Below are 27712 nucleotides of genomic sequence, written 5' to 3'. Positions count from 1 at the left end.
CTTGCAAGATCTCTTTTCCTGCACACACAGTTTGTACAGTCACTTGCACCAGACACAACAAAGTTCATCAAATAATTTTGAGACCGCTGTCTCTTTAAAACACTTTTTTTTTTCTGTCAGGATCTTCTCTCCTGCACACATAGATTGTGCAATCTCATGCACCAGATAAAGTTCATCAAACATTTGCACTTCCTTGCAGGGATCTCTGCTTATGCCCACTGCATACCTCCACCATATGTGAGGGATTAGCTCGGTGGCGGGTGTGGATGACCCCTTGGGGGGTGCGTTTTCCCAGAGAGGTAGCCGACAAGTGCTTGCAAACAAACAGTGTGGTTTATTAAATGGTGTTTTCTTCACCAGGCTGTATGCAGCAAAACATCCAAAATAAAATAAAACAGAAAATAAATCCTTGCCTCTGTGGGCGGCTACCTTCTCACAACTGGAACCTGCCTAAGTGTCTGTCTCCAACCTACCGTCGGGCAGACTTCCTTGTCCTACAGCGGACACTCAATAGTCCTTTTATAATAGCTTCACAGGGCAACACAGTCCTTTTGTTTCTTTCACATCAACAGTTCGTCTTCTCACCTTTGAGACGTATTCACCCTTGGTTACCGTCCCGGGCACACATCACTCCGGGGGGTCTTCTCCCAGGCCCACACATCCTGTCGGGAGGCACACGCTGACTGTCCTCCTGCTCCCAGCCCACATGGCTTCAGGACACAGCTTCTGGAGGCAGCAGTCCTTCTCCCATGCCCACACGGCGTCGGGAGGTACACGTATGTCTGTCCTCCTCTTCCCAGCTCACACAGCGACAGGAGGCAGCAAACAATAGGAATTTCTCTGAACAAATTATAGAGCCTTAACTCCCTCATTCTGAACAGGTGAAGGCCTTTCAACTTCCTGCTGGCTAGCTCTGTAGCCAACACCCTAAATTAATTAATGGACTTTCTAAATCAGGTGGAAATGTATCTCCTTCCTGTGACTACATTCCCAGATTTAGCTGACTTCCTGTTACACAAGCCATAGTAGAATCTTTTCTGGTTCAGCAGGGACCGGCTGAGATTCGAACCATGTATGGGCAGGCTTGGGTACAACCAGCAAATTGGGTTTTACCTGCAATTATTGCCAACGGCTATAGCCACTAGCACTAATCATTGTTTCCTTCTACCGGCTGGGACGGCTCCCCGCTCCCTCCCTCGCTGGGAGAACACAATAGCTCTGCAGGAGGGGATTCAGCGATCCCCATCTATGACTGGCTATAATTAACTAATGACGTAATTGCCCCATTTTACAATATCAGATGTGTCAAAAAGGTGGAGACAGGCATTAACTAAAAAGAAAGATAAAGCTATGTATAGTATAAGAAATTATACTTTAAGGGGTCACCCAGTTCTTGTGTCAGTAGCCCAATATGTGCTTTGGATATGTACTAACCACATTTCTGTTTAGTTTATTAGACCTAGTTTTCTATAACTTGGTAATTTCTGTGTAATTTATAATTTTATTGTCTTTGCAGCTCCTCAGGATGTTCCTTTAAGAATACTTCGCTCCCAGGTTTATGTGTCTTTAAAACAGTTCCCAGAATCTTTGCGAGAAGCAGAAGTGATCTGTAATTTGCAGCCTCAGGACCCAGATGTAAGTATTCATCATCTTTACAGTGATCCAAGAATCTTAAAGCAGATCTTCAGGCAACCCCACCTAGTTATAAAAAAATCTTTAAATGCCTTACTTTCAAGGGTCCTTCATCTTTTTTGCCTGAAAGCTGAAAGAAAAATGTCTGTGGTGTCTATGGCAACCAGATTCTTGTTTTTTTTCTTTTTAACTTGTAGTACAAAACTCAGAGTTGAAACATTTTCTGTTTGGTTTGAAAGAACCTGTTTTTACAGAATGCAGTAGTTCTAGTTGATTGAATAAAAGTAAAAAGTTCAGACAGCTCAGATCCAGGTTCCAGTCTGGCAAAGCTGGCTGCATCTGCAGTACTGACTCTTTAGCTACCCCGTAGTGCTGTGGCAAACCTTTGTCATTTGTTAAAGGGAAGGTTTATAGGTAGAAGGAAGGACCATGGCAGCATTTTCCATAATTTACAGATATGCACAGCATAATTGCATATTAGGACACACTTACCTAACACAGTGCCTCCTCAAGCAGTATGAGATCTTTCTTTTTCAGGGTTCAGTGTCTTCTTGCTAGGGCCATTGAACAGCTACTGATTATTTTACATCTGTGCATATATGGAGATAAATTATTCTGCCACTGATTCCAGGAATATGCCACGACTGTTTCACAGTCTTTATACAATGAACAAACAATTGTTACATATATTATTATATACACAGCTCAAAAAATTAAAGGAACACTTTGAAAACACATTAGATCTCAATGGGTAAAAATATCATGCTGGATATTTATACTGATATGGACTGGGTAATGTATTAGGAACTAAAGGATTGTAGTACAAAGATACTCCCGAGCTATCAATATATAGGATGGTAGATAGAACTAACTGCTGCAGGCACCGATCAGCCAATCCGTAGCTCCAAAACACTAGTACAAAGAATAATGGTGCTGCGCTGTGAGATACAAGCTCATAAGCCTCAAACTAACTAACAAGTGTATATTTTGATTTAAAAGATTATTTTCTTAAGCTACATCTTTTTATACACTTTCTCTGTTTTCATGTATTTGGATCTCGGTTTTTCACATTCACATTTCTTCATCTACTATATGCACTTGTTAGTTTGTTTGAGGCTTATGAGCAGGTATCTGACAGTGCAGCACCATTATTCTTTGTACTAGGAACTAAAGGATGCCACATAGTTTGATGGAAATGAAAATGATCAACCTACAAAAGGCTGAATTCAAAGACCCCAGAAAATCAAAGTGAAAAAATGATGCAACAGGCTAGTCCATTTTGCTGAAATTTCATTGCAGCAACTCAAAATGGTACTCAGTTGTGTATGGCCCCAACATGCTTGTATGCATGCCTGACAATGTCAAGACATGCTCCTAATGAGACGACGGATGGTGTCCTGGGGTATTTCCTTCCAGATCTGGACAAGGGAATCACCAAGCTCCTGAACAGACTGAGCTTCAACATGGCAGCATCGAATGGACCAAAACATAATGTTTCAGAGGTGTTCTATTTGATTTAGGTTCAATTCCTTCATCCTCCAGGAACTGGCTGCATACTCCCGCCACACGAGGCTGGGCATTGTTTTGCACTAGAAGGAACCCAGGACCTACTGCACCAGCGTAGGGTCTGACAATGAGTCCAAGGATCTTATCCCGATACCTAATGGCAGTCAGGGTGCCATTGTCTAGCCTGTAGAAGTCTGTCGGTCTCTCCATGGATATGTCTCCCCATCACTGACCCACCACCAAACTTGTCATGCTGAACGATGTTACAGGCAGCATAATCTTCTCTGAGGCTTCTCCAGACCCTTTCATGTCTGTCACAGGTGCTCAGGGTGAACCTGCTCTCATCTGTAAAAAGCACAGGGCACCAGTGGTGGACCTGCCAATTCTGGTGTTCAATGGCAAATGCCAATCGGGCTCTGCGGTGCCGGGTAGTGAGCACAGGGCCCGCTAGAAGATGTCAGGCCCTCAGGCCACACTCATGAAGTCTGTTTCTGATTGTTTGATTAGAGACATTAACACCAGCGGCTTGCTGGGCGTCATTTTGTAGGGCTCTGACAGTGCTCATCCTGTTCCTCCTTGCACAAAGGAGCAGATAATGGTCCTGCTGATGGGTTAAGGATCTTCTTTTGGCAATGGCACATATTGATGTGCCATCCTGGAGGAGTTGGACTGCCTATGGAACCTCTATAGCAGGCATGTCCAACCTGCGGCCCGGAATCTCAGGCAATGCGGCCCACTGCCCCCTGACAATTTTTTTTTTGCTGGGGAGGAAGGAAGTCAGGTCGGGGGCACGGCCACAGCAGCTTCCAACTAATGGTAGGCAGAGGCTGCCTCAGAGGGGGGAGGGGAGCATGTGCAGTGTTTCTGACTTCTACCACCATGACCACTTCAAATCACTGATGTGGTCATGGTGGTTAGAGTGTTCCTTTATTATCGCTCAGAAGAAGTAAACCTCTGTATACTGATTCCATTTCATTTGATCATCCTCTAGTTGTGTTAAATTAGTGCCGGGGGGGGGGGGGGCGCGGCGGCATTTTATTACTTATATACCTTAACTATAGTATATATTTAATATGCGGCCCGAGAAAATTTCTCTATACTTAATGTGGCCCAGAGAAGCCAAACGGTTGGACACCCATGCTCTATAGGGTCCAGATATTGCCTAATGCTACCATTAGTGACACTGACCCTAGCCAAATGTAAATCTAGTGAAAAACAGTCAGATAAAATTAGTAGGGAAAATATATTTTAGTGGCCTCCACCTGTAAAACCATTCCTGTTTTGGAGGTTGTCTCATTGTTGCCATCTAGTGCACTAGTTGGTCATTTTATTAACACCAAAGCATCTAAAACTTATTAACAATCCCCTCTGCTACTTACCTCACAAGATCAATACTCTAGGAGTTTAATTGACTTGATGCTGTACTCTGATTAAAAAGTGTTCCTTTGATTTTTTTGAACAGTGTGATATATATACACATATACAGTGTCTCACAAAAGTGAGTACACCCCTCACATTTTTTGTAAATATTTTATTATATCTTATCATGTGACAACACTGAGGAAATGACACGTTGCTACAATGTAAAATAGTGAGTGTACAGCTTGTATAACAGTGTTAATTTGCTGTTCCCTCAAAATACCTCAACACATCAACGCCATTAATGCACAATGGGAGCGTGAGGACCGTGACTTGTCAGGTCCAAGTCGTACCAGTGTGAATGCGGTCTAACAGTTGAATATTTTAGAATAGAATATCAAAAGTTATTTTTTACAAATTCATCTGTAGTGTACACCTTTACATCCCAGATTTCTTGGATGGTCTATACTGTTTAAAATATTTTTTGTGTATATTTTTGTTGAGTTTGATATAGATAAAAGTCATCTCTGTTATATTCTGTCATCTACAACTATTTCCGCTGGTTGGAATTTAAAAAAAAAAAAAAACAAATTATAGAAGTATTCCACTAACAAAATTCGGTAGCAGAAATAAATAATTGGAGACACTTTTCTTTTTCCTTTATGTTTTGCTTGTCCAGCTCACAGCTCACAGATCTGTATTTTCTGACACCTCTGTAGCTGAGAATCAGGCTTCAAAGTCTCTGTTTACAAGTCATCTTTTGGCAGCTCTTCCCACACTGAGGTTGAACATCAAATCGCTATCTCGGCCTGTTGACCTCATTATTGAATGATTAGTGGGTCTGGGACCTTGTGAGACCTCGAGTAGCTCCAGTCTGTGAACAAAACTGTCTCCAAATTGGCTTATAGAGTGCTAATGAATGGGTAGATGTTATCAAAGCACAACCTCTAGAGTTCTGCTACAGAAGTGTTTGCCCTGACAGCTCTTCCAACTTTATGACAGACAGCGTACAGGCAGCATTAGTCCGCTCTGCTTTAGTTACGAACCTGATGCATTATTCCATGCCGTTGGAATTACTGCAAAAATATAATCTGCATTTTGTAAGAACATAAAACACTTTTAAAAATGGTTGGAATAAACCTATAGTGCCTTTCTTTGCATTGAATGCATGGTGTTCTCATATAGAGAGGCTTCCCTGGGTTGAGCACCTGGCCCTGTCTTTTAAACACCACCACTGGCCCATTACTGTAATGGGCAACCCTGCTGGGAAACAACAGGGCTCAGGCGGGAGGAGACAGGGCCAAGTGCAAAAAACATTTAAACCAGGAGGTCTCTACATTTCAGAGTAACCATGCAAACCAGAGATACTTACAGTGCATCTGGAAGGTATTCACAGCCCTTCACTTTTTCCACATTTTGTTATGTAACAGCCTTATTCCAAATGGATTAAATTCATTATTTTCCCCAAAATTCTACAAACAATACCCCATAATGACAATGTGAAAGAAGTTTGTTTGAAATCTTGGAAAATGTATTAAAATAAAAAACGAAAAAAATCACATGTACGTAAGTATTCAGAGCCTTTGCTCAAACTTTGTTGAAGCACCTTTGGCACCAATTGCAGCCTCAAGTCTTTTTCGGTATAATTCTACAAGCTTGGCACACCTATTTTTGTCAGTTTCTCTTACTTTTCTTTGCAGGACCTCTCAAACTCCATCAGGTTGGATGGGGAGCATCCCTGTACATCCATTTTCGGATCTCTCCAGGGATGTTCAATCGGGTTGAAGTCTGGGCCACTCAAGGACATTGACAGAGTTGTCCCATAGTCACTCCTTTGTTTTCTTGGCTGTGTGCTTAGGGTCGTTGTCCTGTTGGAAGATGAACCTTTGCCCCAGTCTGATGTCCAGAGTGCTCTGTAGAAGGTTTTCAACAAGGATGTCTCTTTACATTGCTGCATTCGTTTTTCCTTTGATCCAGACTAGTCTCCCAGTTCCTGCCACTGAAAAACATCCCCACATTATGAGGTTGTCACCACTTTGCTTCACTGTAGGGGTGGTATTGGCCAGGTGATGAGCAGTGCCTGGTTTCCTCCAGACATGATGATTGCCATTCAGGCCAAAGAGATCAGTCTTTGTTTCATCAGACCAGATCATTTTGTTTCTCATGGTCTGAGAGTCCTTCAGGTGCCTTTTGGAAAACTCCAGAGGGGCTGTCATGTGCCTTTTACTGAGGATTGGCTTCCATCTGGCCACCCAACCATACAGGCCTGATTAGTGGAGTGCTGCAGAGATGGTTGTTCTTCTGGTAGGTTCTCCTCTCTCCACTGAGAAACCCTGAAGCTCTATCAGAGTGACCATCGGGTTCTTGGTCACCTCCCTGACTAAGACCCTTCTCCCCCCTGATCACTGTTTGCCTAAGCAGCCAGCTCTAGGAAGAGTCCTGGTGGTTGAAAACTTTATTTATGGATGGTGGAGGCCACTTTGCTCATTGGGACCTTCAATGTTGCAGAAATGTTTCTGTACTCTTTCAGATCTGTGCCTCGATACAATCCTGTCTCGGAGGTCTTCAGACAATTCCTTGAAACTTCATGGCTTGGTTTGTGCTCTGACATGGGATGTTAACTGTGGGACCTTATTTAGATAGGTGTGTGCCTTTCCAAATCATGTCCAATCAACTGTATTTACAATCGGTGGACTCCAATCAAGTTGTAGAAACATCTCAAGGATGATCAGTGGAAACAGGATGCACCTTAAGCTCAATTTTTAGTGTCATGGCCAAGGCAATGAATACTGATGTACATGTGATTTTTTTCATTTTTTATTTTTAATAAATTTGCTAAGGTTTTAAACAAACTTCTTTCACATTTTGATTATGGGGTATTGTTTGTAGAATTCTGAAGAGAATCATTAATTTAATCCATTTTGGAATAAGACTGAAACGTAACAAAATGTGGAAAAAGTGAATTGTTGTGAATACTTTCTGGATGCACTGTAACTAGTTTAGGACAGTGGGAGTACCATACACAGCCAGAAACTTCTTCAAGGAACACAGGGCATGTATAGTATGTTCAGTCCTTCTGCTCTGCTGCCCCATCCCCTTCTTCTATTTGATGGCAATTCTCAACTTCTAAAATGAAGTTGAACATTGCTGTGTACATACAGCAGCTCTAGCAGCTGCTGCTGTCTAAAAAGAAAAGCTGTCTGAATTCTTTTGTATTTACGTTTCATTCTTTTTCAGATCAAAGGGATAGGATTCAATAGATTAAGTTTTTTTTCTTTTTCCTAACATTGTCCTATTTTACCACATTATTAACCTTTGGTTTGCCCTAATCATACCTAAGTAGGCCCCTAATATTTTCCTGAAGATTTTTTTTAGTTTATTTCTATTTTCTTAACCATTAATATTTTAACCTTTTCATTTCTATGTGTTTTTTCTTTAACTTTTTTTCTTAGTGTCACATTAAAAAGTGCAGAATTTATCCCCCACCCCTCTTTTTTAACAAATGGTTTGAACGGGGCTCGACAGGTTTACCCACTAAGCAAATTTTAGCTGATTCATCAGGAATCATCTTAAATTTGCACTGTATGGCCTTTATCTTTAGACCATAATCATATAGGAATATGGGTAATATTGATTGTTGAAGAAGTTTTAGGTTTAAGCCAACTAGAGATTTTTTTTTGCATATTCACATATCCATTTCATCTAAACAATGCACAGTTTGTATATTAATATTTTGTTCTAAAATGTACAATGTTTTTCTCATATGAATATCTAATTTTCTTATTACCATTTTTCTATCTCTTAGTGTATAGTATGATTTACCCCTGAAGAAGCTCAAATAATTGATTGAAATGCTTTGGGTTATTGTAATAAATACTATGGATTTTAAACTACTTCAGCCACGGAAGGTTTTACCTCCTTAATGACCAGGCCATTTTTTGCGATTCGGCACTGCGTTTCTTTAACTTACAATTGCACAGTTGTGCGACGCTGTACCCAAATACAATTCCTGTCCTTTTTTTCCCACAAATAGAGCTTTCTTTTGGTGATATTTGATCACCTCTGCGATTTTTAGTTTTTGCGATATAAGCAAAAAAAGAGCATCAGTTTTGAAAAAACACCAATATTTTCTACTTTCTGCTATAAAACAATCCCAATAAAAAAATGTAAAAGATCAAATGTTTTTATCAGTTTAGGATAATTTGTATGCTGCTACATATTTTTGGTAAAACAAATGCCAAAAAGCGTATAATAATTGGTTTGCGCAAAGGTTATAGCGTTTACAAACTATGGGATAGATTTATGAACTTTTTATTTATTTTTATTTTTTTTTATTAGTAATGGCCGCGATCAGAGATTTTTATCGGGACTGCGACATTGTGGCGGACAAATCTGACACTAAGTGACACTTTTTGGGGACTAGTGACATTAATACAGTGATCAGTGCTAAATAATATGCACTGTTACTGTATAAATGACACTGACAGGGAAGGGATTAACACTGGGGTTGATCAAGGGGTTAAATGTGTTCCCTAGATGTGCTTACTAACTGTTTTGGGGATGGATTGAGCAGAGGCAGAGAAAGAGATCGATGATTCAGCTTAGCTGAATCACACGATCTTTCCCTGCCTCTCTGATAGGAGAGGCGTCTTGCATTGTTTACATACATCCTGTCAGTTTTGCCGAAGATCGCGGGAGGCCAGCGGCGATGGAGCCCGCCCCTCCTCTGTCTAATCACAGAGAGATCCCGACTTCGGCGGCGCGCGTGCGCCGCCTTAACTGCGTGCACATAGTCACGTAGATCTACATGATTATGCGCAGCCGAGCTGCCCCGCTGCAGTAAATCTGTGTGGGGTGGTTGGCAAGTGGTTAATATTTAGGTAGTTATTGTTACTTTTGATGCATTAAAAATCCTATTCTTTTTATGTATTCGTTTTTGGTGTGCAATTGGGGATGTGGCACCTATATGTTGGATTGTCAAACAGGGCCCACTTTTTTTCCAGCGTTATCTGTAGCCAAGAATCTAGTACTGGGTTGTCTAAGCCTGAGCACTAACACTATAGTCTTAGGCCTATACAGTGGTACAGTCTCCTCTTCTTTACTAAAATTGATTTCTCTGATATTCCTGCACACTGTCAGCTTATGCAGGACAGATACACTCACCGGTCACTTTATTAGGTACACCTGTTCAATTGCTTGGTAACACAAATTGTTAATCAGCCAATCACATGGCAGCAACTCAATGCATTTAGGCATCTAGATGTGGTGAAGACGACTTGCTGAAGTTCAAAACCAGAATCAGAATGGGGAAGAAAGGAGATTTAAAGAGGAAAAACAGTCTGCTTACATATTTTGTAGTAAAAACATCTTTGCCATTCTGAAGCTTCCCTCCAACCACATTGCATATTATTTTATATATACTGTGATTCTGTACTTGCCAAATATGCTAGAGAAATCTCCCTCCACTAAGTCTGGCTGCAGCCATTTTAACTGTGGGCAGCTGCCTGTTAACTTCCTGAGTTTACACAGACACATACACACATACACAGACAGACACACTCACACCACTGCTTGCCTGCACATTTCTCCTCTCTGGATGAATACTCATGGATCTTGGCAGTCTCCTGTTTTCTCCACCCTAATCCAGTCCAATCCAGCTATGCAGATCTTATTGGTTCTCCTATGACTCATCCCTCCCTCCCTTGCTGACAAACTCTCACAAGAGTGAGAGAGAGGGCTGTGCATTATGTAATTAGCCTAGGCTGACTACCAGACCAGAAAGAGGAAGTGGGCCATATAAGAGATTTACTGGCAGAAAAAAAATGGTTTACTATCCAAAGTTAAAACAACAAGGGCAGAAGATTTAATAGATGGAAAGATGAAAAAATGCATGGATGAGCACTAATGTGGCATCGATGAGCACGGATATGGCACTGATGAGCACTAATTAGGCATGGATGTGGCACAGATGAGCACTGATGTGGCACGGATGAGCACTGACGTGGCAGGGATGAGGCATGGATGAGCACTGATGTGACACAGATGAGTATGATTGACGCACAGATGGGCATGATTAAGGCACAGATGAGGCACAGATTGGCATGATTGATGCACAAATTTGCGTGATTGAGGCACGGATGAGGCACAGATTGGCATGATTGAGGCACGGATGGGCATTATTGAGGCCCGGATGAAGCACAGATTGGCACGATTGAAGCATGGATAAGGCACAGATTGGCATTATTGAGGCCCGGATGAGGCACAGATTGGCATTATTGACGCCCGGATGAGACAGAAGTGAGCAGTGCTGCAGTCTCCGTCCTCTCACCGCACGCTGTACCAATCACTGTGTACAGCGTGTGAGCAGAGGAGAGAACTGTACGGGATATGCACTGGTTTGTGGGCATGAATGAGGCAAAATGGGAATGAATGAGGCACAGAGTGGCATGATTGAGGCACGGATTAGGCACAGATGGGCAGGATTGAGGAATAGATGGCCATGATTGAGGCACAGATTGGCATGATTGAGGCACAGATTGGCTTGATTGAGGCACAGATGGGCATGATTAGGGCACGGAAGAGACAGGGGTGAGCAGTGCTGTGGTCTCTCTCCTCTACTCACACGCTGTGCCGATTCCTGTATACAGCATGCAAGGAGAGGAGAGAACTGAACCGGACATGAGCCGGTTTGTTGACAACTGATCGCTCCGTCATTGGACGAAGCGATAACATGGTAAAGGGCTGTCATTGGCCCTTTACCACCATCCATGATGTGCCAGGTTCACGTCTTCCACTTCCATGTGCATGCCCCAGGGGATTCTGGGAGGACGTCATTGTACGCCCTCCCAGAATAAGCCGACCACGCTGTAGCCATCATTCAGCTATGGCCCGGTCGGCAAGTGGGTAAAGTATTTAGTTCTGTTTATGGTTTAAATTAGGGTTTCTCGACCAGGTATCCATAGAACTCTAGGGTTCTTCCAGAGGTTGCTAGGGGTTCCTTGATTCATGAACAATTTCTGCCTCTTGTTCTTTTTAGCTATCTGTAAGAGGCTAATTCTTCCCAATGATGAAAAGTGTGATGAAAAGTAAAAAGGAGCATAATGTACTATGAGTTGTAGATATTGTCATTTTTAGCAGGGATTCCCTGAGACAAGAATATTATTTCAAGGGTTTCTCTGTGTTAAAAAGGTGGATAAAGACTGGTGTAAATGAACTGTATTTCTCGTTTGATCCTCTGTGCAGGGTTTCTACAGAAAAGGAGTGGCTTTACTCAACATGGAAAAGAAAGAAGAGGCTCTCATTAATTTCCAGCATTGCATGAAACTGAGCCCACAGTTCCCTGAAGCACGTCAGGAGATTGAACAGGTAACACAGATATGCTGTTTGGCAGGGTCAAGCCTTAAACTCTTGAACCTTTTCATAGGTAAAAGATAAAAGTGGCAAGACCTAAAAAAAAATGATGGTTTTCATGTTGTCACAGCAGCAGAGGGTTGCGGGCTTCAAACTGCCATGTCCTAGATTTCGACTGTTAGGAAACTTGCCACTTCTTAAAATATATCTAAATTCAAAACATTTTCTTTAGGATAGAGCCAAGCAGGTTAAAACCTCTCACTGGGGAGAATTTCTTTCACTTGATATAAGCATAATTTGGAAGGTCGAGGAAATCTTTTTAAAGTGAGGAAAATCTCTACTTAGTTTCTACTGAAACAGATGTTCCCATTGGAAGATTCCCACTTTATTCCTTTTCTGGTGACTACTTTGTTTGTTTTGTACTTTCCCTCTTTTCCATGGGTCATGGGCAGCAATACAAAATCTGACAGGGTTCTGTCCTTTCACTGCTTTATCCAAAACAAAAACAAAAAAAAAATGTAGCATTAAATACATTTTAACATTAAGTGCCGGTTCACACTAGCACGACTTGTCAGGCGACTTGGTCAACCTGACAAGTCGTGCACCATTGCTCCCATAGTGTAGTACAGGACCCGTTCTAGAAAAAGGGTCCTGTACTACTTCGGGGCGACCTGGAGGCGACTTGCATTGACTTCCATTATGTGAAGTCCGTGCAAGTCGCGCCGAAGTCGCGCTGCACGCGACTTCACAGGTCGCCCCCTAATTTGGAGCGACCTAATGTGAACGGGGGCTTAGGCCCCTTTCACACAGGTGGACTGTTCAGATCCGCCTGTCCATTTTTTTTGCGCATCTGAACGGATGCCCCATGCATCTCTATGGGGCATCGGATGTCAGCGGAGACATGTCCGCTGACATCCAATCCGTCAAATCTGGACAGATGTAAACCCTATTTTTCATCCGTCCAGCGGATCGGATCGGATGAGAATGGACAGACGGTCCGTTTTCATCCGATTCCCACATAGAGAACAGCAGGGACCTGCAGCTCTGTCTCCGCACACAGTGCGGAGACAGAGCTGCCATCCGCCTACAGTGTGAAAGTGGCCTAAAACATTTTTTTTTTTATTAAAAAATAACAAACATATTATGCAAGGGCTTGACAAATTTACTTGAAATCTAGGAGCCAGCAAAAAAAATTTAGGAGGCAGTTGTTTTCCGAATGGCCGGCTTCCTTCGGACCAGCTGCCCTACATACCGGCTGATTGGTGGTCCATTTTTAATGAACCGGCTGATGTTACCCGGCATTCGGCCTGTGTGTACTTGGCTTGATGGTGTGATGGGCAGTGGCTCACTAGGGAAGGACAGTGCAGCAAGTTGGAGGCGATAGGAGATCCAGTAACTCATGCCATCTTAGGCCTCTTTCACACGTGCACCTCTGCTAAGCGGAATCCACTTACTCAGCGGCAATTTCAATGCTAATCCCCGCTGAGCAGGTGGATGACTGGTCTTCTCCGTTCCACTATGCAGGGCGAAAATGGACACAGTCCCGCTCTCTTCTATGGGGCAGTCAGATGGAAATGGACTGCCTGTCCATTTCAATCCGATGCCATTTGATTCGATCCGTAGTACTGAAAGGAAAGTAGGACCACCATCCGTCTGGTTTTGGCCAACAGGATCAGATGGCGGCGGTTGTCGGCAGGCATCTGCCACTCCATAGAATAGACTGGAAGGTCCGATCAGGTCCACCTGAAAAACTGACAGGCGGACCTGATCAGACAGCCCGTGTGAAAGGGGCCTTCGGCTGTGTAGTATGAGAGGGAGAGAATAAAAAATAATAAAAAATGAATTTTAATGGAAAAAAAATAAATAAAATAAAAAAACTTTACCTCTTTGTGGGGCTGTAAAAGGAACTGAGGCTTTTCCGACCAGCTGCCCCACACTCAGGGCCGGATTAAGAGCATCATGGGCTTGGTGCTGAGGATTTTGAAGGGCCTTAAGGGCCGTGCCTTGGCATGCACCCAGAGGAGGAAGGGTGCAGCCATGCATGCCTAATTCCACATGGGATGCTGTCTCTGAAGCCCATAAACACATCCATGCATCGGCAACTGTCCCTCCTTGTCCGGCCTTCGTGCTGTGTGGGGAGGTTCTGAGGGAGCTGCCTGGGGAAGCGAGCATAGAAGCCAGACTTCTGTGTTTACAAGTGACAGAAGAGCGGTAACAGTGAATATGGCCAACCTGGGGCCTATATAAAGGTAGGGGCCTGGAGCTGCAGCTCCAATAGCCCCTACGTTAATCTGGCCCTGCCCACACTCCCTGTCCACTCACCGGTAAAGACAGGGTGCCAGATCAAGCCCTCAACCTCTTCTCCAAGCAGTGAGAACAGGCAGGGGAAACCCTCAGTGCCACCAGTGACTGCTTGTTGCAGCCCCACCACCACAAGAGGGTGCCAGTTCCCTGATGGAAGCGTCTCCCTACAACAGGCCGCAAAGCTGTGGCCTCAATTACCGGCCACGTGGCATCTTAGTCCGCGCACCCGTGAGCTGGGGCCACATGGGGTCAAGATACCTGCCGCAGTGTAGCCCAGGCGCCAGCCCGCTAATTCTAGTCACCAAAGTGACCTCGGGTTTTTCGAGCCCTGTATCATACTTACTTGCTCTATGCAGTGATTTTGCACAGAACAGCCCCGATCCTCCTCTTCTCGGGTCCCTCCTTGGTGCTCCTGGCCCCTCCCTCCTGTTGAGTGCCCCCACAGCAAGCAGCTTGCTGTGGGGGCACACGAGCCGCGGCTCCCTGTATCCATTCAGACATGGAGCCACGGCCCTGCCCCACCCACTTTCTCTCCTCATTGGCCTAATGACTTTGATTGACAGTAGCAGGAGCCAATGGCGCCACTCTGCTGTTTCAGCCAATGAGAAGGGGAGTCCCGGGCAGCCGAGACACTCCTGCAACATCGCTAGATCTTGATTGACCTCAGGTAAGTATTCCCGGAGTTTAGCTTTAATCTTTGTGTGAATCATTTTATATCTACTGTGTACTGTATATAAGTCTATATAAAGAATGCATGCTTATTTAACTCTTATCGTTCTTTCTCCCAGCAACTCGCTCACATTAGCCAGTGGCAAGGGCAACGTTCTTTGCTGATAGGTTGGAATTCCAAACGCAGGTCCCTCCAGTCTGGTACCAGCATATTTTTCTCTTCCAGCAACTGTTTCCAGCCAACACTAGAAAGATCTAAAGGGAAAAAGAGACTGACTTGTTAATTTTCCTAGTGCAGTGTGTCTCTTTTCAGGTACCCCTTTCAGTTGACTTTTTTTTTCCAGCAAGCTGTAGGAGAAGAAAGAAAAGAAGGCTTATTCACAGGGGTTCTGTATGCTGCGTAGGGGCAGTGACTGCCAGTGCGATGCGTCGTTGCATCTGTTTACTTTTAGAAAGTGCAGAGAGTTGTGCTGGGCAAAATTGCATACATGCTGCACCCAGTGTTGGGGTAGTTACTCAAAAAATGTAACTAGTTACTAGTTACTTCTGTAAATTGTAATGAGATTACTTTACTAGTTACTGCATTTGAAAAGTAACTTCACTACTTATTACTTTACTTTCCTCTTTCTTAATTGTCCGTGTAGAAGAAGATACATGACACTCTTTCTGCATAGAGTTTATTGTATAAACACAGGCTTTGGGAAACATGAGAACAAAACCTAAAAAAACAGAATAAAACATAAAGTGCAACAAAAAGTCATAAACTTCATCCCTCTATATTCTTCGAAATAACGATTGTATCGCACGGCTTGGGTAACGCAGGAAAGCGCGTTCCTATAGCCTAGTAAAGTAGTGTAGTTACCTCCTATAGCCTAGTAAAGTAGTGTAGTTACCTCCTATAGCCTAGTACAGTAGTGTAGTTACTTCCTATAGCCTAGTAAAGTAGTGTAGTTACCAATATTAGTATTGTAACTAGTTACGTTACTTCGTTACCAAAAAAAGTAATATAGTTACTGTAATCAGTTACTTTGTAACTAGTTACCCCCAACACTGGCTGCACCACTGCAAATGTATGGTGTGAACAAGGCACATAGAAAACAATTGATTTCTATGTGCCCATGAGTTGAGCCTGCATTGATCTATGTAGATGAGCGCAGCTCAACAGACATGAAAATAATAATTAATGGTGTTGCGCTGTTCTCTATCACAAAAAAACAAAAAAATACACTCCCCCTATTAATGCATAATTACATTAGCGTAAAATGGTGTAAAACAGTTGTAATTCAAAACCACCTCTTTAATTTGAATTAGAACTGTTTATAGCACACTTTTATTCTAATTATGCATTAGTAAGCGGAATTTGTTTTTTTGTTTGTGTTTTTTGTGATAGAGAGACATTATTTATTTTCTGTGGGCTGGATATGTGAACACATTTGGGTGGTTGCAGCAGCTCAGGTGTTTTTTTTTGTTTTATTTTGTTTTATATCTTTTTGGGTTAATCTTGAGTATTGACATGGTGTGATCAAGCTCTAATTATTTAAGCAGTAAAAAACTCAAAACCGATACGTTATCTATTGAAGCTTACCAATGATTAAATGTGGTGGCTGCATTCGTTTTTTTTTTAAGCTTTTTTCTCTTTGTTTTCACCTGGTGATCTGGCCAGTAACACACCTCCTAAATCCACCACTACAAAATAAAAATTGTGGGTCCCAGGAGCTGTTTGCTATAGTGCTCCAGTTTGCACAGCATATTATTATTATTATATTATTATACAGGATTTATATAGCGCTGACAGTTTACGCAGCGTTTTACAACTATTAGCACATTTAGGGTCCATGCACACTGGGCTTCAAAACACTGTTTCTAGAGGAGTTTAGCATTTTGCCTGTAGAAGCAGCTCAGTGTTATCCTATGTGTCCATGCACATTAGGACGTTTAGAGGCAGAAAAAAAATGCCTGGTTTGCATTTTTGTTTTCTGGCAGAAAATAATTTCTAAACGCTTCTAAATGCTCCTGAACGCCTGTACAAAAATACTCTATCTGAGCAGTTTTTGTCTGCCAAAAGAACTGGCGTTTTTTGAGCCCAGTGGCCCCTTTCACACATACAGACCATTTGTCAGTTTTTCATCCATCCGTTGACGGATGAAAATTGGACAATGCATTCCTGTGGAAGAACAGATGTAAATGGATGATCATCCATTTACATCCGTTTTCATCCGCTTTCGTCAATATCCGTTTTTTTTAACTGATGAAAGCCCTATTTTTCTTCTGTTAAAAAAACGGACGGACGAAAAATGGATGTAAACTGACAAACGGTCCGTTTTTCATCCGTTTTTGCATTGGTAGTGGATGTAAAAAAAAGGGATGAAAATGGATAAAAGAAACCGATGAAAAATGGATGAAAAACGGATGAATACTTCATCCATTTTGACGTGACTGAACTGATAAAATGAACGGTCCGTGTGTGTGAAAGGTTAGGCAGACTTGCCATGCAATCAAGCACTGCCATGTCAGCAGTCCCCTCCATCGCCAGCGATTTAACTGAGGACAGACGAGGATAACAATTATGACATAAAAACCCTACCTGTCAGTTTTTTTAGGGTCCACACTGGGCTTTAATAAAACGCCAGTTCTTTCGGGCAGAAAAAAAAACACTCATATAGAGCATTTTTGTACAGGCCTTTAGGAGCAATTAGCGTTTTTATCTGCCAGAAAACTGCACTCAAAGACGCAAACCATAAGGGTTTTTTTTTTCTGCCTCTAAACACTGAGCTTAAATGCCTCTGAACGTCCTAATGTGCATGGACACATAGGATAACACTGAGCTGCTTCTACAGGCAAAATGCAAAACTCCTGTAGAAGCAGGGTTTTAAGCCCAGTGTGCATGGACCCTTCAACATTTGACTTCCGCTTCAACATTTAAACATCATTCTTTTCATTTTGGCCTTGATTCTTTTTAACTACTTGCTGAACGCGTTATAGCCGAATGACAGCTACAACGCGGTCGTTCATTTCTAGGAGGGCATCTATTGAGCAGCACGCACCGTGATTGCTGTTTTTTTAGGACACAGCTAATTACAGATCCGGGTAAAGGGCCAATCACAGCTGCCCTTTACCACGTGATCAGCTGTGTCCTATAACAGCTGATCATGATGTAAACACACTTTCCGGTTTTTAGCATTCCTTTCCTCACGCTGTTACAGAGGAGACCCAGTTACCAGCAAGTGTGAAAGGGGACATCTACACTGATAATTAGGGGAACTGATCATCAGTGTCCTGATGATCGGTGCAGCCCCAACCGAGCCAATCAGCGCTGCCAATCGGAGCCCATCAGTACTGCCTATCAGGGCTACCCTATTAGTGCCCTTCAATGCTGCCTATCAGTGCCCATCAGTGTCACATATCGGTGCAGCCTCATCAGTGCTGCCTTAGTGCCTAGCAGTACCACCTCATCAGTGCCCATCAGTGCAGCCTATCAGTGCCCATCAGTGTCACATATCAGTGCAGCCTCATTAGTGCTGCCTTAGTGCCTAGCAGTACCACCTCATCAGTGCAGCCTGTCAGTACCCATCAGTGCTGCCTATCAGTTCCCATCAGTACAGCTTCATTAGTGCACATCGGTGAAAGAGATAAATTACCTGTTTTGCTAAATTTTTTAACCTAAACTAAGAAAACGTTTTTTTTTTTCAACATTTTGTCTTTTTTCCTTTGTTTAGCAAAAAATAAAAAACCCAGTAGTGAGTAAATACCACCAAAATAAAGCTCTGTTTCGGTAAAAAAAAAGATAAAAATGTAATTAGTACAGTGCTGCATGACCACGCAATTGCCATTCAAAGTGCGACATTGCTGAAAGCTGAAAGTTGGCCTGGGCAGGAAGGGGGTGAAATTGCCCAGTAGACATTTGGTTAAAAAAGAATTGTAATTTAAAAAATCCTATGCTAACTGCAAATTCTATGTTCTGTTCTTAGATGCTGAAAGATTTTGGTCGTCCTGTGCCTTCTTCTCTGGCTGATTTACTGGATGAGGTGTCTCAATACTTGAAGTTGTCCTCTGTAGACACTACTGCTCTTGTAACTCCCCTCCACACCAGCAGTATGGATGTGAAGGTACACCTTTTCATAATTGTATTTGCAGTGACATGTCAGCAGTCTAAGATAAAGTGCAACTTCAGCCAAAAACATTGGGGGAGATTTACTAAAACTGGAGCACTCAGAATCTGGTGCAGCTGTGGGTGGTAGCTCGTTCAATTTAGCTTTGGCTATAAAACCTGGAAGCTGATTGGTTTCAAAGCAGAGCTGCACCAGATTTTGCACTCTTACAGTTCGGTTCACACTGATCCGACTCGAAGTCGCCCTGACTTCGGGCGACTAATGAAGTCGCCCGTGCACCGCGACTTCGGCGCGGCTTGCAACGACTTCACATAAAGGAAGTCAATGCAAGTCGCTCCGACTTTGCAAAAAAAGGTGCAGGAACCTTTTTCTAAGTCGGAGCGACTTGAGTCGCTCTGATTAGAACGGTTCCATTGCACAGCATGGACCGCTACTTATCAGACGACCAAGTCGCCTGACAAGTCGGATCAGTGTGAACCGGCACTTAAGCTGGATACACACTATACAACTTTTGTTCGATTTCCTTTAGATTTACCTTCAACTTTGTAGTGCAAGGGCCTGCCTGATTACATACAACTTGAAAATGTTTAGATTTGACCTCATATTATATGTTTTTGGTAAATCTAAAGGAAAAAATCTAAAGAAAATTGTATAGTGTGTATGGCCCATTAGGCCCCTTTGACATGGGTTTTCCGATCCGGTCCACCTGTCAGTTTTTCAGGTGGACCGATTTGGATGCTCCATGCAGCCCTATGGAACAGCAGATGTCAACGGAGACATCTCCACTGACACCCGCTGCTATCCGATCCTATCCGTGAAATCTGGACAGATGGAAACCCTATTTTCCATCCGTCTGGAGGATTGGATCGGATGAAAACGGGCAGGCGGTCCATTATCATCTGATCTCCCATAGAGGAGAGGGATCCCATAGGGATCTGACAGCTCCGTCTCTGCACACTGAGGGCAGACAGACCGTCTATGTTTTGCTCAGCGGGGATCGTTTGAGTGATCCCCGCTGAACAAAACATAGGCAGTCGGGCACACCGCCCGTGTGAAAGGGGCCTTAAGTTTTAGTAACTAACCTCCACTTTGTATTAAATGGCCCCATGCACACAGGCAGTGAGAGGCTGAAAATTTGCCTAGTGTAAATTTCCTTCATTTTCCCGAGCCTCAGGAGCTGCAGGTACTGTAAATAGCAGGCAATATGGGTGAATTACTGTACGCAGCAATACTTATGTCAGTGCTAATGCCTCAGCATTTAGCCACACGTGCACGTATGTCAGAAATACATCATGCACGGAAGTATAGCATGCCACATAGCCATTCACTCGTAAAGCCTGCTGTGCTCCCTAGGCGCAGGAAAACGCTGGGCGTTTTATGCTAGGCAACTTTTCAGCCTCTCACCATCCGTGTGCATGAGGACCTGGAGTTAGAAAATTTTGAAATGCGTCCAATTTTTGCTCCTGCCTGTGTTTCATGTCATTCTACCATGCTTAAAGGTAATGGAGTTTGCCTTAATCTGGGTTTTGTGTGGTCCACTGCAGCAAGAAACCAGAGAGCACCACTCACTGGGAGTGTACTTCCTGTGTAACGTCCTCTCCCTCTGCTTCTTGTATCACCAGTAACCTTTGGGCAGGTTTGAATAGGGCAGGTTTGAATCTGATTGGCAGCTGTGAGAATCCTCTCAATAGTGACATTTTTTACATCTGAGTGGCAGCAAAGAGTCAGGAAGAGGGTGTTTGGGAATGGTTCTTCTGCATCACAGGCAGGGGTTCTGAGATAACCAGATTACTACTAAATGGAACTGTGGTGGCCTGAGTTGCATGAAAGCTTAAAATGTATCTAAAGGTGTGTTTACATAAGCAGCACTCTGTACTGCCTCTCTGAAAAGTGATCTGCATGGATCACTTTTTAGAGGGGGTAGTGCAGCAGCTGCCAGGCATTTAGGGGGCAATTTTGCCACCTCCTAAATACTTTTTTTTCTACTTCAGAGGAATGGGGATTTTGCGCTGCAACTGTGGACCAAGTATTTGCATTCACTTGCATAGGTCGAGCATTATGATGTGTATTGTGCTGTACGGGCCACTGCACCAGCAGCACTGGCATCACAGCCACTATGTGCATCGGGGTCCGAAGGGGTGGCAAGGATATTTGGAGTTAGTTCAGCTTTTCATTTTTCTTGATTAAGGTAAACTTAAGCCTCGTACACACGCAACGATTGTTGGCCGACCGATCGGCCGTCTTTTGTCCAGTGTTGTTGTGTTGGTTGAAATGTGCTCTAGACTGCACACGAATTTTATCGGCCAACAAAAACCAACTTCAGAAGTGATGTCATGTTCTGGTTTACTTATAGTGTGTTTTTTCTTCTCTGAGCATGCCCAGTCTTACTCATCACATTTTTGTCTGCCGAAATCTGTACTGACTGAAGAACAATCGGCCGTTCTGTTGACGGCCAACAAAAATTTTATAGCATGCACACCAGATTTTGTTCGGCCGAAAAGTCGGAGTCGGTTGTCGGAAGCATCATACTAACAAGCCGAAAATCGGTCGATCGGACGTTGGCCGAAAATTCACGGCCAACAATCGTTGCGTGTGTACGAGGCATCTCTCTTTAACCCCTGGCATTTAAACCCAGGGTCCGCATAATAAGGGTTTTAGTTTTTTAATTATTTTTTTATTCATGGAGTTTGGTTTTAAATGCAGTGCATTTTGAAGGGAGGTCTAGGGTGCTTATGTGCTATCTGGGACAGATTCCCGAATGACAAAACTTGCAAAGAAGAATTGCAGATTCTTAAGAGAATGTTACATCTCACACACACATATATTTTACTTGTGTATGTACTTGGAGTTCTAATATAAACTATGCAATTGCTGTTCCTGGCATGTATATCAGGTTAAAAATTAAACTTTGCTGCATAGCCTTCTTTTTTTATAACAGATATAACTAGATTGCACCTGAATGGTATAAGATATATGTTTCAAATATGTGCTTAGCTGACCGGAGGCTTCAGAGCAGATTTCAAACTTCAATACAAATGTTTTTAAATTTCATTAGATAATTTGTTTTTTAACCAATCTTGTGGAGCCCTCTAGTGTACACTTTATGTCATTTATTTATTCAACTTGAATGCTTTCATCTTGTAATTCTGTGGGTTGTTTAGGAATTGTTTAGGAAATAACCACTTAAGCCCCGGAAGATTTTACCCCCTTCCTGACCAGAGGGTATTTTTTGATTCGGCACTGCGTGAATTTAATGGACAATTGCGCGGTCGTGCGACGCTGTACCTAAACGAATTTGACGTCCTTTTTTTCCCACAAACAGAGCTTTCTTTTGGTGGTATTTGATCACCTGTGCGATTTTTTGATCATGCGCTATAAACAAAGAAATAGCGTCAATTTTGCAAAAATAACAATTATTTTTCAAATTTTTTTATATGAAATTCCCCAAAAAAAATGTAAAAATCAAAATTTTTTAACATTTTCGGCCAATTTGTTTTATGCTACCTATGTTTGGTAAAAAAAATCGCAAAAAGCATATTTTGATTGGTTTGCGCAAAAGTTATCGCGTTTACTAACAAAGGGAAAGATTTTTGTCATTTTTGTTGTTTTTTTTTAACGCGTAATGGCGGCGATCTGCGTTTTTTTTTTTGCGGGACTGCGACATTGGGGCAGACAGATCGGACCCTTGACTGACTTTTTTGACACTTTTGGGGTTACCAGTGACATTACTACAGTAATCAGTGCTATACATATGCACTGTTACTGTAAAATGACACTGGTAGTGAAGGGGTTAACTTTTTTGAGAGGGAGGGGCTGTGCGTGTCCCTAGGGGCATGATTCTAACTGTGATTGGCTGTGGCTTGAGGTGTAGGAACAATGATCAACGGTCCTACATAGTAGAACCGTATGATCACTGTTCCTACACAGGGGAGAATGACAGGCGGCTTGTTTACACTAGCCGCCTGCCTTTCTCCCGCTGTCACAGACGATCGTGAGTGAGCAGCGGACATAGGGTCCGCCGCTCACACGCGCGGGGGGGGGGCCCGTGACCGCGCGGGAGCGCGCCTCTGGCGGCGCGCGCTCGCTCCCTAGAGCCTCACAGGCTAGTGACGTACCGGTACGTCACTTTGCCTGTGAGGGGCTGACCGCCGCAGTATATGTACTTGCGGCGGTCGGCAAGTGGTTAAAATACTGCTACTATATTCATGTTGCAGCCTATTAATCCAAAAATGTTCTGCTTTTTTACTATGTTATTATCAATGTAAAATCCATTTTCTTAGTTAGACAGAAACAGGAAGGAGAGAGTGTATGAGCCAATAGGAGCATGAAGGTGCATGTAGGTTCCCCAAGAGGTGAGGTGCATGTGGGCCAGAAGGTTGAGTATTCCCCAACCTTTACAGGTCCAGCTAATAAAAGGGCAGATGGTCTGGCCTGCCATATGAGCGCTGTGGCTGGTTCGGCAATTAGGCCGGTAATTACTATTGCCCTGGGGTCGCAAACTCTGACCGAGTGGGCTAAGCTTTTACGCGGGGACCCTATCTTTGCGGAGCCAGCTGAGTGGTTGGTCCAGGAGCTAGTTTGTCTGTGATGCCTCTTTGGATGTGGCCTCTTTGATTTCTACGCTGTCTGTATCAGCAGTGGTCCTTCGACGTATTGTCTGGCTGAAATGCTGGTTTGCGGACTAAACTTCTAAGAAGGCCTTATCTGATCTCCCTCTTGTAGGGTTCGCCTGTTTAGAGCTTCCTTGGATGACATTGTTAAGGGTCTCACAGGTGGAAGAGTACTCTTCTTCTGCAGGCTACCAAGGGCAAGGAGCACCGTTGTAGACGTGGGTCACTCTCCTCTGCTCCAGGGATCAAAAGTCAGGGCCTCCATCAGAGGTTCCAAAAGGACCTGCTCTGGCAAGCCACAAGCGGGCTCTTCCAGACCTGCAGACAAGGCTGCCTCTGCATGAAGAGGTGCCCTCACCCGTATCTGGGGTGAGGGGACATCTTTGCTGGTTTCCGGATCCATGGACCTCCTTGGTACAGATGGGTCCACAAAGTTATTCAGTCAGGCTATGAGATCGAGTTTGGTCTCGTCCTCTGGAAAGGTTTTTTCCCTTCTAACCTGCACTTGCCCCAGAACACTTACGGAGTCTCTTTGGGGCAGTGTAAAACTTGTTATCTCAAGGGGGGATTGTTCCGGTTCCAACTTTGGAACATTTTCAAGGGTCAAATTCTGAACCTCAAGGCGCTAAGCTGCTTTGTGTGAGTACATAAGTTCTGCATGGAGTCCATTTCACATGGTAGTGGCGTCCCTACATCAGGGGGATTTATTCTCTCTTCTTTCAACATCAAGGAGGCCTACCTACACATTCTAATATGTGCTGGCCGCCAGCGCTTCCTCTGTTTTGCCGTGGACAAGGAGCATTATCAGTTTGTGACGCTGACCTTTGGTCTCACCGCTGCACCTCGGGTCTTCACAGGCGTGTTGGCCCGGTGCTGGCATTGTTTAAGGTCAGCGGGGGATCACGGTACTGGGGTACCTGGATGATCTTCTGCGAGCAGAGACCCTGACTGCTCCGATGGACTACGGGAGATTGCTCTGCGTTCTCTGAGGGAGTTCGGTGGGATCTTGAACATTCAGGAATCTGCTTTGGTTCTGTCCACATAATAGGCCTATCTAAGTCTGACTGTGGACTCGGCCTCAGCCAGGGTGTTTGCAGGAGATTCTGTTGTTCAGCAGACGGTCATCACTCCGGGCTTGCATGTGTGTGCTGGGCCTGATGGTGTCCACCCTCGAGGCGGTCTGTTTGCACAGTTCCACACAAGATCTCTGCTAAAGATATTCTGGTGAAATAGGTCAAGGATCCACGGTCGTTAGAGATGGCTTCGCTCTCTGTCACTTCGACTGGGAAAATCCTTCTCCTGTACTGGACAGTTGTCTCCACGGATGCCAGCCTGCCCGGGTGGGGAGGGGTCCTCAGCACAGACGTGCTCAGGCAGTTTGGACTTTGGCGAAGCCCAGACTGTGCCGATTAGTGTACTGGAACTCCGAGCGATCAGACTTTGTCTGGCTCATTGGACAATCGTCTATAGGAGTGTCCGGTACAAATTAATTCGGACAATGCCACGGCCGTGGTCTATGTCAATCACCAAGGGGGCACAAAAAGTGTTCTGGCAGCTCGATAAATAGCCAGCATTCTTACGTGGGCTGACTGATTTGTTTCAGCCCTCTCAAACTTTATCCAAGACTCCTGTGCAGGATTCAGGCAGAAGGGATTCCGGTCATTCTAGTGGCTCCAGACAGGTCTTGCCGGTCTTGGTATGCCAATCTGGTATGCCTGGTCACCAATGCTCCTTGGGGACTTCCTCTCAGGGAGGATCTGCTATCCCAAGGACCAATCTTCCATCCTGCTTTACGGTCGCTGCCTTTAACAGGTTAGCTGTTGAACACCAGGTGCTGAAGGGTGGAGGTTTGTTTGAATCTGTGATTCCTATGTTGTTAAAAGCTGCCTCTAGGAAGATCTACAATCGTCTGTGGAAGACGTACTTTGCGTGTTGTGACTCTCTTTGGGTAAATCCTCGCTCCTTCTCCGTGGATCAGATCTTAACCTTCCTTCAACGGGGGGTTGAACAAAAATTGGCCTTGAGTACCACCAAGGGCCAGGTATCCGGTTTTGGCGGTCTTTTTCCAACGATCTTTGGCCACACACTCCCTGGTGCGTACCTTTTTTTCAGGGTGTCTGACATTTGGTTCCTTTAGTGCGGGCTCCATTGCCGCCATGGAATCTTAATGTGGTGTTTTCAGCTCTACTGAAGCCTCTCTTTATAAATATTCAGGAGGTTTCCCTGCTTATGTTGCCCCAGAAGTTGGCCTTCTTTGGTGGCTATCGGAACGGACAACGTTATCCTGTCGTTCATCTTATGGTGCTTCATAAGGATAAGGTGGGGCTTTGCCTCTGTCTGTCATTCCTTCCTAAGGTGGTCTCTGACTGTCAATTGAATGAAGACATTGTGTTGCCTTCCCTGTGTCCCAGGTCTAAACATCTGAATTAAATTGCCTTGTACGTCTTGGATTTGGTTCGGGCAATTAGGGTGTACCTGGCAGCTACAGAGTCTTTTAGGATGTCAGACTCTCTATTTGCACTCAAGGAAGGACCTCACAAAGGGTTGCCCGCTTCTTCTGCTACCATTTCCAGATGGATCAGACAGACGGTGGTTCAGGCCTATTGCATCAGGGGTCAGGTTCCTCCTTTCCTTGTTTAGGCACACTCTACTAGGGCGCTTAGTGTCTCCTAGGCTTTCCGTCTTTAAGCGTCATTGACGCAGGTTTTGCAAGGCTGGTCGTCGGTGCACACTTTTAAGAATCAAGAGCTGTGTCCGTCAATGAACGAAAGAGAAAATGGGATTTTTGACTTACCGTAAAATCCATTTCTCTGATGTTTATCGACGGACAAAGCACCCACTCCTCTGTGGAGTTGGCTTTCTTCTGACACTGCTTGTGACAAAACTGAGAGTGCCTATAGCTGAGAGTGGGTGTATACCCCCTGTGACTGCCCGTAGGCGTAGTCAAGCTTTTTCCTGCCTAGTGTCTTACTCCTGTATGGAGCAGTATAACCCAATGGTTAAGAAAAATCAGGAGCTGTGTCTATCAATGAACATCAAAGAAACAAATTTTACGGTAAGTCAAAAATCCCATTTTTTTCACTGTTCCAACCTTCTGACCTGATTGGACATGTTTGCACTGTGATTCAATTTACCCCTATTAGGAATGGCAGTGGCAGTCAGACCATGACATGTCCCATTCTTTTATACATACATAATTTATATATAATATATATATATGTATATACACCAGTATATATATATATATATATATATATATTTTTTTTTTTTTTAAATACCTTTTTTGGCTTTTGAAGTATCCATCATGCTACATGATCCTTGCCTGTTGCCATGATAGTCTTCAAAGCCTACCACTTGATTGGTGCAACAGTCTATTGTGGGTTTCTTAACCTAAGGAGTTGAATAGCAAAACACTGGGTGAAAAGTGCAGTGACCCACAGTAATGAATTTTAACAAAAAAAAAAAAAAGTAGATTCTTTATTGATTTCTCTAGGTTCTGAACCTAGTCTGACTTTCCACTGAGTCTGACTGAAGGTGTAAAGAAGCAGAATGAGCAGATTTGTGGACAAAATGGTGTTACAGTGGTGGAGATGGGAAGATGGTGAAGTGGATGAAATTGGGCAAAATATAGATATCATGAAACGGAAAGCAGTGTAGAAGAGTAGAAAGAGATAGGTTAGCAGGGTAAGGAAGAATGAGCCAGGCAAGAAAAGGGGGTGTGGAGAGAGTGTAGCTGAAAGTGGGCAGTGTAGGGAAGAATGTGGATAGATGAACTCTATAATAGTATGGAGGCTGCCTAGACATTGGTGTGAAGGTTATGTAGAAAATGACATGGAACATGCAAAAATGGTAAATTCTAGACAGTGGGGTAAATGTGGTGCACTGTGAAGGTTACTGTGCCAAAGCAGAACTACTCAGGCTGGATTAGGTGTTGCAAATAAGCAGCTTGACCAAGCAAAACGAGTATTCATCAAGCCTTTTGACCATTGCCCATTGACATTATACTCTACAAAGCCTACTTTTATCTACAGAAATGTTTACTAATGCAATATTCCATTGTGGGCTTTTTCAGCTAAGGATGTGAGAAGCAATATGCTAAGTGTGAAGTACAGTAACCCATAGTAATACACTTTACTGAACTCCAACCAGTAAATGTTGAAGCCTAATTCGTTT

At 43.6% G+C, this 27712-nt stretch overlaps 1 protein-coding gene across 2 annotated transcripts in view; it reads left to right on the top strand.

Moving 5' to 3' along the window:
* LOC309553675 (LON peptidase N-terminal domain and RING finger protein 1-like) overlaps window positions 1-27712 on the top strand; it is a 142367-nt gene that overhangs the window by 35955 nt on the left and 78700 nt on the right. For both annotated transcript variants that reach the window (XM_082255009.1, XM_082255010.1), the window contains exons 2-4: window positions 1517-1635; window positions 11740-11862; window positions 18789-18926. In XM_082255009.1, coding sequence (XP_082111135.1) covers window positions 1517-1635; window positions 11740-11862; window positions 18789-18926 — 380 coding nt within the window. The remainder of the gene's footprint in view (window positions 1-1516; window positions 1636-11739; window positions 11863-18788; window positions 18927-27712) is intronic.

This window comes from Pelophylax lessonae, assembly GCF_965119305.1.
Source record: "Pelophylax lessonae genome assembly, chromosome: 4".
NCBI classification, from domain to species: domain Eukaryota; kingdom Metazoa; phylum Chordata; class Amphibia; order Anura; family Ranidae; genus Pelophylax; species Pelophylax lessonae.
Note: the sequence above shows the minus strand (reverse complement) of the source record. Positions and strands in the feature narration are given on the sequence as shown.